The sequence below is a fragment of the Buteo buteo genome, chromosome 5 (genome assembly GCF_964188355.1).
Source record: "Buteo buteo chromosome 5, bButBut1.hap1.1, whole genome shotgun sequence".
In the NCBI taxonomy this organism is placed as follows: domain Eukaryota; kingdom Metazoa; phylum Chordata; class Aves; order Accipitriformes; family Accipitridae; genus Buteo; species Buteo buteo.
Window position 1 is genome coordinate 19,376,195 of NC_134175.1, and position 18,693 is coordinate 19,394,887.

Here is an 18,693-nt window from a genome sequence, read left to right on the forward strand (position 1 = left end):
GGGGGAACAAAACACAACTTCATTTCAGAAGCACATTTAGGAAAGTCCATGCTTCGTTTCATCAGAAGATTCTTGCCATTCTTCATGTGAGGGCAGCACATGGAGGCGTATTGGTTGTAAAGCAGCCAGAACTGGTACATGTAGTTTGAGTTGTTAAGCAGTGAGAGACAGGAATCTTCAGAGCAGAGGAAAAGGTAACCAAGAATGTCTTGTGACATTGAAAGTTAGTGGTGACATCTTCAAAGAAATGAGATGCAGTAGAATCTCTGAGGGTATATTCTGTGTGTGGACTTAGCACATCGATACGCTTTTGAGTTGCTGAATGCTAAATAAACATTACACATCCTTTTTATTCAAATATACATGTGATGTGGGGTTTGGGAATTTTTTTTATTTGCTTTATACTGTGTGGCAGATTGAAATCAGAGATGTGCAGAAGAATCAAGAGCAAAACATTTGTAAAACTACTTTCAGAATGGGCTGTATACAAGTAAGTCGTTAACGTGTTTATGGGCTGGAATGATACCTGATGTTGATGAGAGGAAACTGTAAAAAAAGAGAATCATAGCTAGAGCAAGAAATGAGGGTGACTGTGTTCTGACCATGCATGAGGCCAATGTTTTGTCGGACTATATGTCTGGAGTTGGGATCCCCAGTTGAAGGAGAATATTGAAAAACTAGAGGGGGCTCCAGTGGAGGGCTGCCAAAGTGCTGTGGGGTCCAGGGCACACCACTTCCAAGGAGCAGTTGAAGGGGGAGGTTAGGGGCTCCCCTGGGAGCCACTTAAAACTTTGGAAGAGCAGTTGCAAAGTTGAAGATTTGTGTAGCTCTTCTTGGTAGTGACAGGTGATACATAACAAGGGCCAGTGGCCCCACACTGTGGCTTGGGAGGTGCACGTTGGATGTTAGGGTAAATTTGTCCTCTAGGAGGAACAGGATTGCTAGAGAGGTAGAGGATTTGCCATATTTGGAGGTTTTCAAGACTCAGGTAGATAAAGGCATGACTGACAGGATGTAACCTTGGCAGTAGGCTTGCTTTGAGTGGGAGGGTGGAGGAGATGACCTCCAGATGTCCCTTCTGACCAGCAGTCTCTGTTGCTCTGATTAGTCATTTGACTTGTAACATCTTTGGTGTTCAGGTTTCTGGTCCCTAGGGAGAGAGAAAGCTAGGAAGCTAGGGAGATGCTACTTTTTTCCTACTCAGAATCTGGTTTTAATTGAGTGTCAAATATATTTGACCCAAGTTGCTTGCATTATTGACATGAGTAGAACAGGACGTTCAATATAGGTGGATCTTAAGTACAATCAGATGAAATCAGAACAATTCATGAGTCTGTTTCAGAGAGATAAGGAATTGCACTAACAACTTTAAAAGTAGTATACAGACATTAAGTTTGTGTTTTAGGGGAGCTTTACTTTTTTGGATAGAAGGTATTGGTTCTACCTTTTTGCTAATAGATCTTTTTAAAAGTTCTTTTTAATATTGATTTTCTGAAAAATACTAAAAGGAACTTGAGATGATTAGTTTTTTGAGATGATCTGATAGTCATAGATGGCTAGGTGCCATTGACCATGACTAGTGTAATTTTCATGGGAGAATAAGTGTGTGTATGTACTGTGAATATCAGATTAATCTCCAGAAAGCAATCATCTCAAGTTCCTTTTAGTGTGCATGTGTGTGTATTATATATAAAAATAGTGAACACTTTGTGTATTTTTTAAATGAGTATTTTTTTCAGATTTGGAGATAAAGTAACAGCAAATAAAAAGAAGAATTCAAGCCTGTTTCAGTATTAAAGTATTGAGAATTGGTTGAGGTTTTCAGACACCAGAACCCTCAAGAATCAACATCCTAGTTAAAAGACACAGCAAAAATGTTAGTTAAAAAAAAGATAACTGTAGGAGGTAGATGTTGATGAATGAAAACTTGTATTTGGGAAAAGTAAGACAGCCGATACAGAAATCTTTCTGGAAAAAGAAGAAGAAGGAAAAATTAAAAGGTGATTCATTCACATGAGCAGCCAAGAATGACTGGGAATGCAAAAAAATACTGCTAATAGAGAGATTAGTGCTAAAAAGAAAAGCTCAAGTGTAGCAGGTATATGCAAGTCAATTATAAAGTAAATTAAATTCTCATGAGGATGAGTTAATTGTTATTTCAGAAGCTGCCAATAGAAACTTCTGATTCTTAAAAAGAATCAGGATTTTGTATTCCTGTACAGCAATAAGTAAATTAAAGAACTGGAAATGTTTTGTTTTGTTTGTTTTTTTTGAAAGGACCTGTTTGAACACTTTTAAAATCAGTGAGACTTGCTAACTTGGAAGAAAAATTGGAAAGTCCTTTAGAGGTTGTTCCACTTGCAAATGTTGCATTGATCAAATCTTGGAATGCTGGAGAGGATTCAAAATTTTCAAGAAAAGAAATAATGCCAAACCGATTAATTTACTGGACTGTTAAGTAGCATTAGGCTGAGTGTGTTCTAAGCTGTAAAATACTTTGCTCAGAATTTTAAAAATTGTATATAAAGTTGGATTACAGTATTTTTAATTTAGGATTATATTCCATAATGATAGCTTTAAGACATACATTAATATTTATCATTTTTCACTTAAACACTTGACTGGTTTTGTTTGACAAATGCGTCTTGGGATATGTTTGTAATTGAAAACTTCATTTCACAGACAGGCCTCATAACCCTATGGTGAATGCTGGCGCAATTGTGATCACGTCTTTAATCAAGGTAAAAAGTTCACTTTTAGTTTCTCTCAGAGTGTAGAAAAAGTATCTTGTACAGATTATGAACTGTTTTCATTTTATGTGTGCAATATCTGATGGCAGTTTACTCATTAGCAGTAATTTACTCTGATGTTTTGGAAATAGTAACGCATCCAAACAAACGCAATATTAGACTAGCAGTTTTTAAACAGTAACAGTGCAGCTGAAAGACTCTTTTTCCTTAGCATTTTTAGTTTTGCTTCCTTCTTTAACTGCACAACAGTCGATATTCTCTTGAGAGAATTGCCTCATACTTGTTAAATGCTAACAGTATGTCCTCAGGAATATACTTTATAGCACTCAAATATGTTTCTGAATGTCTAATGCTCTTATATAGCATAAAGTGGCAAGAGTATTTCTTGCTGTGCAGAAAAAATGGAAGATACTATAATTTGTACAGGAACAATGCAGCTATATTTGCACGTCAGTCTTAATACTGAATGTGTCCGCTATTAACATACTGTACAACTAAATTATGTTTAACTTCTATGTTACATAGTTTCTGTTGGGATGTTAAATGTGCTTTCTTAAATTAAGTGTATTTGGAAACAGTTACCCATATTTCACTGAGTAAACCACAGCTGAATAATGACTTAACATCTTTAGTCCATGATCTTGAGACTTTGGAAAGCTATATTTTATTTTTCCTTAGAATAGCTGAATATATTTCTTGAAGTTGTAAATGGCATAAATTCCATGTAATGCTAATGTTTGCCAGATACCTTACTTGTATTTTCTGCCTTTTTCTGGTAGCCACTGGTATAAAAAAACTATTTATTTTTTTTTTCTAAGGGTACCTGCTTAGGACTGTGGGGAACATGTCAGTCCCCTGGAGTTTTGAAGTAGAAAACCTAATACTGTTAACTTTGGAGGTCTAAAAATATTGTTTACAGCCTTTTTCTTGGTTATGTTTCAAAGTCCCTTAGCTACAGTGTGTTTCCTACCTCCTATTTCCAAGTTGTTGATTTTAAAATTACTTAGATCATGATTTTCTGTTATTTTATATTTAAAGAAGGTGTAAGAACTCCTGCTTAAAGACATTTATCTTTAATAGCTGTAGGTGAAAGAAAATGGCCTTAAGTATGACAGGTAAATTTATTCACATTTAATATTTTTTAAAGGTTGACTGAGCATTGAAATTCACTTGGATAATAGTGAATTTTAAAATCTGACTTAACACATTTGTCTGAAATGTCAAAATGTTAGTCCTATTACAACATGCCCTACTGGTCATAAGGCAAAACACAAGCATGTGCCTCTTGCAGAAGGCACATAGTTCTTGATAAATGGTGTACTTCTGAATAGATAACATGGATTTGTTTACTGCATGCAATTGTGATATTTGTTAGAAGGTTGGGGGATTGTTTTTGCTGTTTTTTTTAATTTTTATTTTTTTTTTTTGCTGTAATGTTCTTATGAAGAGTATTGCATTGCACTAACATTTTTGCATGTGGTAACTGCACGTCTAATGGACACATATCTTATCACACTCCATTATTTGTTTTCAGTGTGATTAAAAAGTAGATTATTTTATGTACTGCTTCCACTAAGATACCATTTATCACTTGAATAACTAACCAAACTAAACATACTCTGAATAAAATGACATAGAGGGTCACATGTAAAAAGTAACGTAATAGTTGTATTTTTTGTGAAATAACTGCTTTACAATCTACAATATTCCTACTAACTATTTAGTGATTTAAGTAATTCACATTTATATTCAATCTAATCTGAGGCTGACTTCTTGTTTCTGGAAAAGGTGGCTTCATTAACCCATGTTTTGCCCTCAGTTCCTCTGCAATCATTCTTTTTATTTGAGGTGTTACTTGCATATCTCAAAGACTGTGTATGGCTCCTAGAGTTCCAAGAAGATTAAGGGGTTGTTAAGCATGACTGAATTCACCATGTATGACAGATCTATCTAATAATAGCATGTTGATAGCTATAGAGAGATTATTGCAGTATTTCACTGTTAAGAGTGCTTTTACCTCCTTTGATATTCATTATTTTATCTTTCTGAGAAACTGATACAAGAAGTCTTTCAAAATTTACATACATTGTACTGAATTTAGCAGCTGTTGGTATGCATGATTTTGCACACAACTGCCCTTAGAATCTAACACAAATTACGATTACTTGTGGATAAGAGATGATGCTTGGAGTAATCTTTTTGTCAGAATTTTTAATATGTTAACATTTTAGGGGAAAAAAGGGTTCTTAGCATCACATACCCAGTTCTGACTTACTTAAGAATTTGGTGTACGCACCATGGAGCAGAGCCTGAATTGTAAGGTTATGTTTAGTCCTTGCTACTCATAATAATAAAACATATATGCATGTTAAGTCGTACATTTGTTTGGTTTACTTTTAGGCATGACTATGTCATACTTTTACCAGCTTAAATGATTCTCCAACTGTCATGTGCTTGGAACTACAATGTATTTACATTTTGGTGCCCTAACTCCCAGCTCTGTTCTAACTGTACTTGCATTACACTCCAGACTGTTCCAGCAATTTAAAACCTGTACCTACAGTAAAAATGCTTTAGCAAAAGGACATCCTGTGGGCCAGTTTTGATGAAATAAAATTTTCAGAAAACCCTAAGGACCTTTTCCTTTGTTTGTAATTGTACAGCCATTTGCCCTTATTACTAGTTACATAAATTACATAGTTATAACAATTTTCAAATAATGTCATCAGAAGAAAATTGGAGTGGCAATTACAGGAGTTTGTGGAAAAGTGATATTAGATAAAATGGTAAATTCTTCAAGTCTCCAAGGAAATACAGGTGCTTGAAAGAAGAAGATTTAGCTCCTGTACAGATTTAGTACAGATTCAGTGCTCTGTAACCACACAGCTTTCTGTACATCACATTGATTGGGAAAAGTCTTTATTGCCTGTGGTATGGATAGATTTTAATGCTTTGATCTGTTTTTTTTCTTAAACCTTATACTCAATTCTCAAAGCGTGTCAACTCCAGGAATATCAGTGGTTGTGTCAGCAATTGCCTACTCTCATGTATCTTTACTAACTGGGGAGGATAGCCTGTTAGAGGTGCAAATAAGATGAAGAAGAAGGGTTCAGAGCGACATATGTAGAAGGCAGCAGATGGCTGTGGAAGGAATCACCAGAGGACAAGGGATTAATCTTAAGTCATTTTTATTGTATGCTTCAAGATTCCATCTCTAGATAAAAGCTTTCCTAGTATAACAGCAAAGGTTTGGACAAATACAGTCTATATAAATCCTGTAAGTGCTGACAACCACGTGCAGAATATTACACACAGCGACAGTAGACTTGAATGCTCGGTGAAGGGGGGGTATTCTGTGGTGATCAATTAACGTGGGAAGCCTTTAGACATGTTGGGGGGCATAACAATGTTCATACTCCTTGCAAAAAATTTGGTGTTCAAGAAAATGAAAATGTTGATCTTGCCGACCCTGAAAAAACTTAATGAAAGCTTTTCTTTGTATAAAACATAGAGGTATATCTGATATACTTAAGAACTTTCTAAATATGCTGGTATATCATAAAATAAATGAGGCAGAGTGGTGGAAAAAACCTGTCCAGCTGTGCCAAGGGTCTGTTTGTTGTCAGGATACAGTTATTAGGAAACGTATACAGTTATGGTCTAATACTTGAGGGGTGGGAAAATGAGTGGTTTATTGGGTTTATTTGACAGTATAGTTACAATAAATAGTACAGATTTAGCTTAATTGGTCTATGCTACCCACTCCAGTTATCCTTCCTTATAAACTGATTTGTAAATGTACATACATACCACTTTAAAACATGTGTTGGTGTTGTGATCTTCTCTGCCAGATACTTGTCTTTATTTTGGTGAAGTTTTCTCTCTTCCTGGGTTATTCATTTTATTGTAGTAACTAATTTTGGATAGATCGTTCACATTATTCTGCACTTGCTTTTTTATGACGAGTCAAGTGTATTGGATGTTATTTGACATAGAGTATCTAGTAGTGATAATGTAAATGACATGTATTCACTGATCATATATGCAATTATTTAATACCTGAAGGACACAAAAATAATTCTTACATGTATTTGAAATAGTAATAGTACTGGTCATAGTGGGTCAAATACTGTCTGTGACAGTGTGCTCTCAAGTATTTCAGAGCTGAAAATGGCACGCTAAGCAGTCAAGACACCAGTTTTCACAGAACAGACTCAGATTAACAAATAAAATTAAAAATGTGTGTAAGTACAGAAAACTAAAATAAAGACATTAATAGTTCAGTTAATGTAAAATGCACAAATGTAAAAAATGTTTTCTTGCACTCTGACATAGCGTTATGATTTTTTTTCCTGCATGTCTTCATCACAGTGTAGTGTTAGATTATAAATTTGGCTTAAAAAAAATCCAGAAATTAATTTTTGAATAATCTTCTATTATTAGAAGATTATAAACTTCTCATGATCCAGATGTTTTTATTAGCTTGGCTTAGAGTCAAAATTTAAAAATTATTTTAACAAGAGACACATGGTAAGAGCTTATGTGGTCTAATAGTATAAATACTGAATGTCGGTCAATGAAAAGTGGCTGATATTTACTGTTCTAATAAATATTGCCTGATTTTGTTGTTGCAAGCTCTGGTAAGTACCCATGGGTCTCTTCTTTCCTATGTATGTGTAGGCATGCAACCTACGCAACTGCTTATATTTTTCTAGTAGAAATACAAATAATAAAAGTACCTTGTTTAATTAAAAAAAAAAGGGAAGATCACTAAAACCTGACACAGTCAAAAAATTCAAATTTGATTGACAGCCAAAGTGTCCATTGTGGTTTTAAGTGTTTACAAAATTGTATTGAGCTGTCTTCTGCAAGTTTGAATTTTCTGCCTATCAAACTGCTTCAATCTTAACATATTCAGTTTCATTTTGTATTCATTTAGAAGTGTTTTTTCATATGTATATACACACCAGCATGTATACAGTAAGTGTGTATATGAACATATGTTCCAGTAAATGTACTAAGTGTTTGTGGAGTTAGTGCATGGAATGTTTCCTTTGATGTTCTAGACAGATGAATTGCATCTGAACTTAAATAAAAACGCTTTTCAAGAAGTGTTGTCGCACTGCCCCCAACCTTATAGGCTTATACAATCAAAATAAGAAGTACTTGTGCAAGAACAGAATTTTTCTTGTCTCTTTTATATTTGTTTAAATTATTATGGAAAAGTTGTTGAGTATTCTGAATGTTAGGATTTTATATTTGCAATTGAATTTTAATCATAGAATGTGTGTTGCCTCTGTGTCTCTTCAGGAGGAGCAGCATACCTCTGTCAGCTGCTGAAAGAGGGGAAACTAATATGTTGGGTTTTTTAGTCATCATGTGTATGGAAGCAAAGTTCTGCATTTTAGTTACGTGTTATGTTAAATCGCTACTGAGGTCTTGGTCATGTGATTACTTAGGCAAATATTTTAGGTATACGAGCAGTCTGATTTCAGTAACAATGCTTTTCGGTTTGATATAAAGTACCTATACAAGTGTGTGGAACATCAAGGACTAAAACCACATCATCTGAGTTAGTATACAGAAGATTTTCTTCCCAAAATACAAGATCAGATGTAAATTTTAAAAAGAAACCTTTTTTATAACAAGTTGATGTGGAAAAGTTTGCATTGAATCTTATGCCCACCAATTTTATATGCTGCTAGTAAAGCCAGGTTTTTGTTGAAGAGCTAGGAATTTTTTTTTCAACTGGGAAAAAAAAAAAAGTGAAGTATTATGTATTTATATTTTTGCAGAAAGCATGATCCCTTTCTCCCTCTTTCTTTTTTTAACAAAAGAACTTGTTTCAATTTATTATACATGTCTAACCATACAATTATCAATGCAGCATCCCATAACTAATGCTGACCCACTTTCCCAGAAAAAGATGTTCATTGTGCATTTGAAAGGTTGAAAAGGTTTTTGTGGTTTAAATGTTGTTACATATTTTACAGCATTAGGATCTATGGAATATTTTGACAACTGCAACAGTTCAATGAAGTTGGTAATTTCTTCTTTTAATTATTTTTCATTGAACAGATTTGGAGTTAAATTTTTAAGACTTGTGTTCTGGTATATTATACAGGAACATTTTGATGAAATGTATCATGAATTTTTTTATCTTATTGCAAATTAGCTAGAGATTATTAGCCTTTAAGCATAAGGTAACCACTGGCGCATAATTTTGACAAAATAGTGTGGTGTTCCTTTCAGCTAGTGATCGTACGTGAATGACTGCACATCCTCTTGTAGATGAGCTGATGCATGGGCTTCAAAGATTATCTGCAACACCCTAATCCACATACAGAGTGGGAAATGAGACTGGCTTTACGCATTTTATTAAGTAAAATACTGGTTGATATAAAGCTTCAGTTTTTTCCACTTTCTTCCCCATTCCCATACTAAACACAGTGTAAGTAGTGTTGAATTGTTTGAGATGTTAAACAGAGTTTTGTTATCTAAATAGAGTATCTTTAATACTAAAATTATTTATAAAAACATCTTCTCCAAATACATTGTTTCCACTTGCATATGTGATGCCACTGTTTAAACTTCCTCAAAAAGTTCTGCTTGGCTTCTTCAAAAAATTAAAAACGCCCCCAGTAGACCATGTGCTATTTTTTTACCTCCCACCCCTCTTTCAATGTCTTGCTATAGGAATTTGTGAAAGGTCGCCTGTCAGAGACCTGTAAAGAATTAATAAATCTTTACCTGGCAACTACTAAATTTGAGAATGTTCTTAAACTGGGGGGGAGGGGAAGCCCCAAAATAACACCCCTTGTCCTCCTTAAAAAAACAAACCAACCAACCCTAAGAATTAAGTTTCACTAGCATCCTTATTAAGTTGGATTTAGATTTTTCATTACATTGTTAGCACAATGATGTACTCTATGATGTGAAATTCTGTTTTTCTGTTTCATTTTTAATAGGTAGGACATTAATCAGATATTAATCTAATCAGATATTTTTTATTAAATGCAGTTATTTCCATAGTAAGGGGTAACACTTTATTTTAAGTCTTCAATCTAAATTCTTATATGGGCGCTAGCCATGGTAATACTTTAACTTCAGTAGCCTGAACCTTCCTATGCTCAGCTCTGTTGGTAATATAAGAATACCTGTGGGTTACTAATCTATAAAAAGTTAGTGGTTTTGTTATAATTATCCTGATTGTAGTTACTTTTGTATTTTTTGCTTTAACTACTACATTTACTTATGCTAAACGTGTGAAGTTGAATAGAGAGCACTTAAAATAAAGCATACCTTTTTCAGTTTAAACTCATTTCCAATGTACAGGTGTTTGATAAGACTCTTATAGGATTATTTAATGTAAATGATAATTAAAGATTTACTTATCTAACACTTTAATTTTTTCATTAATATATGAAATGATTGTAGTACCTTATTCTTAATTAGCCTCATACCTTAGTTATATGCATTAAAAATCCTAATACTGTTAAGTGAACTAACTTCTTTCTTATGTTAACAATTTTTGTAAATTATTTTTTCTTTTCTTGCAGCAAGGAGCAAATAATGCAGAAAAATTTGACTACGTAAGTTAATGTTATAACATTCCTTTTTAAACTAAATTCAGTGGTAAAAGTCTCAAGTTGGCAAGGGAATTGCAAGTGAAATTTTAGTAATTTCAAGTGTTTTGGGTTTTTTCTGTACTTGGTTGTTTAAACATTTAGCGATTTGGATTGCATTTGTAAAATTGTGTTACAAGATTCAGGGTAAGGCTGGCATCAGTTATAACTTTCATGTCTGAAAATGTTAGTATGCTTCCCCCCCCCCCCCCTTTCTGTCTCTAACAGGTGATGCAATTCATGAATAAAATGGCTGGTAATGAGTATGTTGGATTCAGTAATGCTACGTAAGTATTTTTTATTTACTTAATGAAGTCAGGTGGAAAGTGCCTCAGCTGATAGTTGGCGTATTGAGCTTATGGCAAAGTTTAGCTATTTACATTGAAACCATCATTTTCTCCCTAATATTAGAGAGTGTCTTTGGCTTAAAGTTTACAAGAACTAAAGTTGTGCATGTCTCTGACATCAATGTGGCTAAATCTCACACAGAAGTGTTGGTTACCTCTTTGAAATTTCATTATTCCGTCTTAGTGCTCTGTTGATGCTATGGCAGTGAGAGCTGTAAGTGCAACTCCTATTTTCCTGGCATTCATATTAAAAATTAAACTCTGCATGTTGATGGCTGTGTATCAAATGTTTAGAAAGCGTATTTTATACAATTGGGACTCTTCATGCTTTTTTACTTTGCATATTTAAATTCTTTTCTAAAACAGTTCCCCTCATTAGCTCAATGTACAGCATTCCAAAACTCTTGAGAGCTTTTTGAGGCAGCACAGGGAAAATCATAAAGATTCCATACAGTGGAGTTGCTTCCAGGTTGCTAGTTGGCATGCACGTGTAGAGAAGCAGAATGAGATAACTAGTGCTTTTCCTGAGCTTTGTTCATGTAAAAGTGTTTACCATGGAAGGAACCAGACAGGAGAGAATTACCTACCCTTGCATCATACAGATTCCTCCTTTAGGTTTCATCCTTAACTTAATCATCATGATAAACAGGGCAGCCACCAGTCTGGCTGTTACCTGACCTGCAACTCAATCCTCAGATTCCTCTCTAGTTTGGTCAGGGTTGTCAGTGAATGACCCTTTCACTACAGCTTGTTGTGGGATGTTTCATTCCACTATGGCCTTTTTAGAAACGCTTCCAAGAGTAGGATCTTACATTTTGCCTTATCGCCAAGTCAGCTTATGTATGTGTAGGTAACCAGTACTGTGTGTATTTGGATGTCAAAACTAATTCACTCCAACTGGGTGTACTGGGATAAGCTTCTATGGCAACTTCTGTCCTCTTAGTAGAATGTTTGTGTTCAGAAGTAACGTATCCTTTACATGCAGTTTTACTGAATTACATTATGTGTCTGTGAAGTTTAGTGGTGTTTTTAAAGTTTGACGTGTTGTCTTGGTTTTTGTTTGTTTTTTGTTTTGTTTTTTTTTTTTATTCTAAGGTTCCAGTCTGAAAGAGAGAGTGGAGATAGAAACTTTGCAATCGGCTATTACTTGAAAGAAAAAAAGGTTGATCTCTTTTGTTTATTGTATTTTGAGGGCTGCATGGTGGGTTTTTTTCATAGTCTATGAAGACTTTTAATTTATTTAATGTACAGTAGGGTATAAATTATTCTAATACTGTATATGTTTTCATACTGTTACTCAAAATGCTGTCATTTAGAAAGTGATACTTATGTAATTCTAATAGAACACCTGTAATCTCTTTTTCTGTATCACAGCCATGATAATTTGTTTTATTTGTTGTAAAATGCATAATCTGTGCTGTTCAGATGACTCTAGAATAGATGCATTTTGCAGTTTGCTGATTTAAAGATGTTGAAAGCTGTACTAAAAAATATTTTAATACCTAGCTTATTGATCTCACTGCACTGTTATTTTTAAATCTGATGTGATTTAATATCTCTACTTGTTACATTTAATTAAACTTTTAATTTAAAATCTGCCTAATGCTTAATATGCTGACAAGAATATAGCTTAATTTATGTCTCTAAAAGAGATATTTAAAAAAACCCCCAACAACCAAACCATAATTTTACTTTAAAGACTCTCTTTATTTTTCTTCCTCAGTGCTTTCCTGAAGGCACGGATATGGTTGCTATACTAGACTTCTATTTTCAGGTAAGTGACTTCAAAATTGAGACTCTTTATAGACTTAAAATTAGTATTATAAGCAGTAGAAGCTGATTTGTTCATAGATATGAAAGCTTTAATGGCATATAGTTAAACTTGTCAGCTTCTGTTTAAACTCTGGAAATGAATGATGTACATTTGATGTATCTAGATTTGCTTTTTTTTAGGTGATGTACTTAGATGTCTTTATTGCTAATGCAAACTAGCGATAGTCTTTAAAACACTAGTAGTTAGAAGCTTAAAATGTCTTGTATTACTTCAGTGAGTTTGACAAAATACTTTTGCTTCTTTGGGTTGCTGCTCTTTATTGTACTGTGAAGTATTTAAACTCCATGTGTAAATAAATAGTATATGCATGCTCTATTGTAAGCTCAAGGGTAGTGTTATAAATGAAATAAAAGTAATACCTCCTTTTTGTTTAAATCAATGCTTATGGGTAGAACAAACAATCTAGTCACATATATTCTCCCCTCCCCCATTTTTTTTCTTTTTCACTTTCAGCAAGTTATTTGCAACTGTCACAAAATGAGAACTTGGCAAGTGTGAGGTATTTCCTCAGTAAGGGTTTCCTAATATTAAAACATTCACAACTCGGTTAGCTCTGCAGCATGTAGTTCTAAAGAGGCAGTTCAAGTTGTGTTAATGATTTGGTCCATCTGGGATAGTTTAAAAAAAAAAAGAAATAATCCAGAGTTTAGTTATCAAAATGAATCTGGTTTTGATTTGTGAGACTTGCCTTTACTTATGCAAATTATAAACAATACATCTTAAAATGCAAATTTTATCTGAGTTTTTTTTCTATTGGGATGCACCTGCTTTAATCTTTGGATCAAATGACTGTTTATGAAGTAAGGTATATGTGATTAGCCTTAGTTGACCTCTTGTTCAGTTGGAAACCAGGTACAAGCTAATACTCTGAATGTCTGTTATTACAGGACAAAACTAATAATTTATTTACTGTTTAAACATGCTTTTTAAATGCTTCCTATCCCACTGCCTCAAGTCCTGATATGCTTCTGAGTGCAAAGCTATTCATAAGTTAAGAAATGCCCAAACTAACTTTTCTGATGTATTTTACTTTGGCGTCATTTTCATACATGATGATCTGTAATTTCACAACTGCGTGTCATTCTTTTTTTTCCCTTGCAAAATCCCCTTCCCACTCCATACTCAGAAAAAGTGCAGCTCATACACGAGCGGTAATTCTGTTTTCTTTTCTTCTCACTGTACAACGCTTACTTTCCAACACTCTACTCAGATTCTACTTAAAAGGCTAGTTACTTCTTTTCTTTGGGTCTTCTGTAATGCTCCTTCCTCCCTTGTGTAATTGGAAACTTTCTGAACAGGAATAAACTTACTTTCCTATTATCTCTGTAAAAGTGAGGATGGATTATTCTCATTTTAGAGAACCGAGGTACAAAATGCAGGTGCTTAAACTGAGAACCTAGGAACACTTTTTTCAAAGTAGGTGATATTATGTAATACTTCATATGTTTAAAACACAGTTGCCATTTTAGATGCGTCTCTGACAATCTCTTGATTTGCAACTCCAGTTGGTTGGACTAGGATGTATTGAGTTTGGCACCCGGAAAATAAGAATTCCAGGTAGTAACTACTCATGCAAACGTGGCTTAGGTAACTTCCTGAAGTATCATGTAATGACTGTTTGGCAAAAGCAAGAATACAAGCACTAGTTTGTTTACTTTTCAGAGTAGCATTTCAGTTTTAGGTTGAAACCAGCTTATCTTTTGGTTTCTGCAGAAATGAGGCAGCATCAGGTGATGGCATCATATCACATTTCCTGATGTGTCACCAAAGTATGTATAGTCTGTACTGAAGCAGGGATCCTGGGAGAAGCTATTGTGTGGTCGTATCATTAATATATCATAAACTATATATGAGAGAAAGGTGAAATAAGGCTGCATCAGCAGGAAGTGCTGGCATTAAGACTTGCATGTGCTAGAGTCTGCAGCTTTAAAATGTACTTTTAATAATGTGTGGGGTCTTCTAAGGCTTGGGAAACACCCCCCCCCCACAAAAAAACCTCAAATTGGAAAAAAAACCAGTCATTCTGTGGCTTTGCCATTCAAGCAGATGAAAAATACTGAGATTGTTTTCCAGTCCTCTTCCTCTCAAAGGAACATAAGGGGGGTGGGGGGAGGAATCAAGCAGAGACACTAACCCATGAAAAATACTGTTCCAAACTATTAAGAGGGCTTACAAACACTGTCACTGGGATCTTTATAGTAGGAAGATTCAGACTATGTTAATTGATGCTACTAGCGTCATCTGTAATGAATGTTATGCTACAGGTTATTGTATGAGATATTATTTCTCTAGAGACATATTGCTGATCCTGCTGTAGTTGTCCTTGATGTGCTAGAATTATCGGTTCTTATAATCTCTATTTCTTTTTCATAAGCTCTGCTCAATAGAAGTAACATGTGAATCAGCAAGTGTGATGGCAGCAACTCTGGCTAATGGTGGCTTTTGCCCAATCACTGGTGAAAGAGTACTGAGTCCTGAAGCAGTCCGGAATACCTTGAGTTTAATGCATTCCTGTGGCATGTATGACTTTTCAGGGCAGTTTGCCTTCCATGTAAGTAGTTTTCATATATTAATTATAGGTGACCAGGAAGATTAATCTGTGCTCTTGTTTTCCATGTTCCAGGGCTTGCTTGCTTGCTTGCTTCTGAGGGAGAAGGGAGAAAGTTAAATGAATTGTTCAGAAATTGAACCCACCATATGGGAAAATCTCACCTAGGATTCATGGCACTATTAGTACCACACACCTTATAGCACTTACTATTCTCTGCCACTTCGCATTTGGGAATCCTTTTCATGTCGAAACACAAATACTGTCCCATAAGAAAGGCTGTTCATGACAGAAACAGGTCATGATGCAGATGTAACTGGAAGCAGCGTAACTGCCTTTGCAGATAGTTGCTTTTTCTTCAGGAACTCAGGCTCATGAATTGTCCTTATGTGTTGTAAAAGTGGCTGTCATACACAGTATATGTACCATGCTTCTATTTTCCAGCAGTATGTTTCTTACATGTAAGTATTTCAAGATGTACTGCATGTTATTTGTGTTTTCAGCATTTTGTTTTGAGTGGTTTTAGTTTTTCCTTATTGCATTCATATAAAATTGATTATGACACTTTGCATGACCTAAAAGTTATTGCTTACGGAGCTATGAGGATATGTGACATGTTAGTTCCTATTGGAAAAAAGCAATACTCTTAACCAGATTGTAAATAGGTAGGTTATTGTATGATTTCATGCAGTACTTTTAACCAGATTGTAAATAGGTAGGTTATTGTATGATTTCATGGACAGACTCTTCTGTTTTCCTGGGTTTTTGGTTTTTACCTTTTCCAGTCAGTATTTTTTTTACATGTATACCTTTGTACTACTACCTTGTCGCAAACTGTTCATGACAGATACACTTGTGTAGTACTGCTTAGTCATAATTGCATTTTTATAATAGATCTAAATTATCTTTTCCACTGTATTACTGAATCTCTGTGTTACTGAGAGCAAAAAACTTTATGATCGTGTACCTCGGATTGCCATGAACTGTGCTTCAGGTTATTGTCTATCTAAAAAGACATAAGTAATAACACTTTTCCAGCTTAAAGTGCTTTCCAGGTCTACATTTTATAAATGCTGCTTAATAATCTTCAGTATAATTATTCTATAGGTTGGTCTTCCTGCAAAATCTGGAGTTGCTGGTGGGATTCTTCTGGTCGTTCCTAACGTCATGGGCTTGATGTGCTGGTCACCTCCTTTGGACAAGATGGGCAACAGTGTTAAAGGAATTCACTTTTGTCATGTAAGCAGTATTGCCTTTAGTGGTTTTGGTTTTTTCCTTTTCCAGCTGATGTTTACTGAGCTTCAGTTAGTATAGCTGAGATCCAAGTGAATTAAACAGTGATTTGTTACTCTTCCATACATAGCAAGTTTCATCTGATCCAAGGGTGAAAGTCCAAGAAGAGACATTTGCTTTTTAGTAATAAATAACACTTTAATTCAGTGAGCATTAAGAAAATATGATGCCAGAAACACTGGAGAAATTGATTGTGGAAAAGCTTTGAAAAGGAACACTTCATGAAGTAATGAAAGAGCTGGTGTCTTGTATACTGCATTAGAAGCTCTAGAGCTCTATTTATAGACTTCTTTTCCTCTCCAGTCATAAAGTAAATGATTTTCAACCTTGGAAATGCAGCTCTTATTACAATAAAAGAAAGATTCTAATGAAATAATGCTGCTCTGATGTATTTTTTTAAACCAATTTTTGTAAACAGTCTCACATAGAACATGTCTTCATAGATTAGACCCAGTTGTTCGGCAAGCTCTTCCTAGCTTTGTCTCTTGCTTTTGAAAGGGCTATGGACAGTCTGTTGATAGCAGCATTAGAAACAGGAGAGATTTTGTAGAGTACTTTGTAATGATGAATAAAGGTGTTTTGTGGGAGAGGAGGATGTAAACAATGTTGTCTTCCTTTTTTATTTTCTCCCTAAAACTGCCTTGTGATACTGATTAAGTAATTACAGGTGGTGGGCGGGGGGGAAGTCTCAAAAAAAAGAGAATAGTAGGCTATCTAGAGCCCCATAGGAAATGTAAGATTATTGGTAATGGTTTGGAAGTTGAAGGCATAACTAGGCTCTTTCTTCCCCCCACCCGCCCTTTTTTTATAGTGATGACAGTTAAGCTGCAGTGATACTAGTTTGGATGGACTTCAGTTCCTAGCGTGAACACTTACTTGTATGACTAGTGTTCACTTAGCTTATTGACAACAGCATGGGATTTATAGTATGCAAGGGTTTAGTTCATGTGGATGAGCAGCAGTTAAAACTTCATACTTCTATTTATCTAACATCTGTACAGCTGCAAGTTAAGAGTACTAAGAAGTTACTAATTCTGGTTTAAATACTTGAAAGTTTCATATGAAATAGTCTTGATAATTTAAAGGTAAAATCATAGAAAAATAGGTAGGTGAGGGTTTTGCTGCATTTATTCTGTGTTATAATGGGACCTAAAAATTGATAGATGATCATGGCATACAAGTAACACAAATGTAACATTCCGTTTAAATATACTGCAGCATAGCAAAGGTCTGTAATTATAATCTTTTACGTTGTAGTTCAAACTGATTTAAAATCCATTATGTCTCACGTTTTCTTGTTTCATCCCTTTGATTCAAATTTTATGTACTAGACTAGTCCAGACTATTCTTCCGGTTACTGAAGGGTTTCATACAGCTGGAGTAGAAATATACTAAAATAGATATTTTGCTAAGTGCTGCTTTTTTTGTACTTCTTTAAAAAGGAGTTTAAAGGTGTTATTAGAACTTAATCATGTCATTGTATTATGTTCAACGGGCCTCAAAGACATTGGTATTGATTTATTAAATAAGCTTGTCTTATTACTGGTTTAAGTTACTAGGCTATGATGTAATACATAAGTGGTAGCATTACTACAGTCTCATGCATTTGATTGTCATATCCAAATAATAATGTATGTTCTCTAAATATTTGCAGGATCTGGTTTCTTTGTGCAATTTCCATAACTACGATAATTTGAGACACTTTGCAAAAAAGCTTGATCCTCGCAGAGAAGGTGGTGATCAGCGGGTAAGTTAATATGTGTGTTTAGTGAGTATTGCATGTAGACATCAAGAAATACGGAAAGTTTTGTCTAAATGCAAAACTGCTCAATGACATGTATTGCATCAAAGCTTTCAGATAAACTAGTTAGTTTACATTATTAGTGGACACTTACCTGGGTGGACCATGCTATCACAGGGTTTAGTATAGTAGAATTTCATATTAGATTTGTAACTCCATTTCATACAGTTCATCTCCCTTGCTAGACTAAGTATATGGTGTCTGATAAAAGTTGCAAAGAGTTTTACTGTACTGGTTGCCTTTAATAAAGATTTGACCAGCTGCTGGGGTTAGCCTTTCTGTTCTGTGCTGCAATGCATGAGATGTATGTTTAGCGTTTTTTGACAGTGATATCTCTGAGACCACATGACTTGCTGAGAGTTGCACAGGCAGTGAATTCAGGAATTTACAGTGCTGTAGACAAGTGCCAGTTACTAAGGAAGCAGTATAAGCAATCTCTGGGAGTGAACTGAATCCACTGCAGCTACATGTAGAAAAGATAAAAGTGTGAGGGTG

General features: G+C 34.7%; 1 protein-coding gene across 2 annotated transcripts in view; it reads left to right on the forward strand.

The window, feature by feature from the left end:
- GLS (glutaminase) overlaps window positions 1-18,693 on the forward strand; it is a 69,106-nt gene that overhangs the window by 22,881 nt on the left and 27,532 nt on the right. For both annotated transcript variants that reach the window (XM_075028015.1, XM_075028016.1), the window contains exons 7-14: window positions 2,683-2,741; window positions 10,310-10,342; window positions 10,604-10,662; window positions 11,818-11,884; window positions 12,446-12,496; window positions 14,931-15,107; window positions 16,212-16,343; window positions 18,052-18,144. In XM_075028015.1, the coding sequence (XP_074884116.1) occupies window positions 2,683-2,741; window positions 10,310-10,342; window positions 10,604-10,662; window positions 11,818-11,884; window positions 12,446-12,496; window positions 14,931-15,107; window positions 16,212-16,343; window positions 18,052-18,144 (671 nt within the window). The remainder of the gene's footprint in view (window positions 1-2,682; window positions 2,742-10,309; window positions 10,343-10,603; window positions 10,663-11,817; window positions 11,885-12,445; window positions 12,497-14,930; window positions 15,108-16,211; window positions 16,344-18,051; window positions 18,145-18,693) is intronic.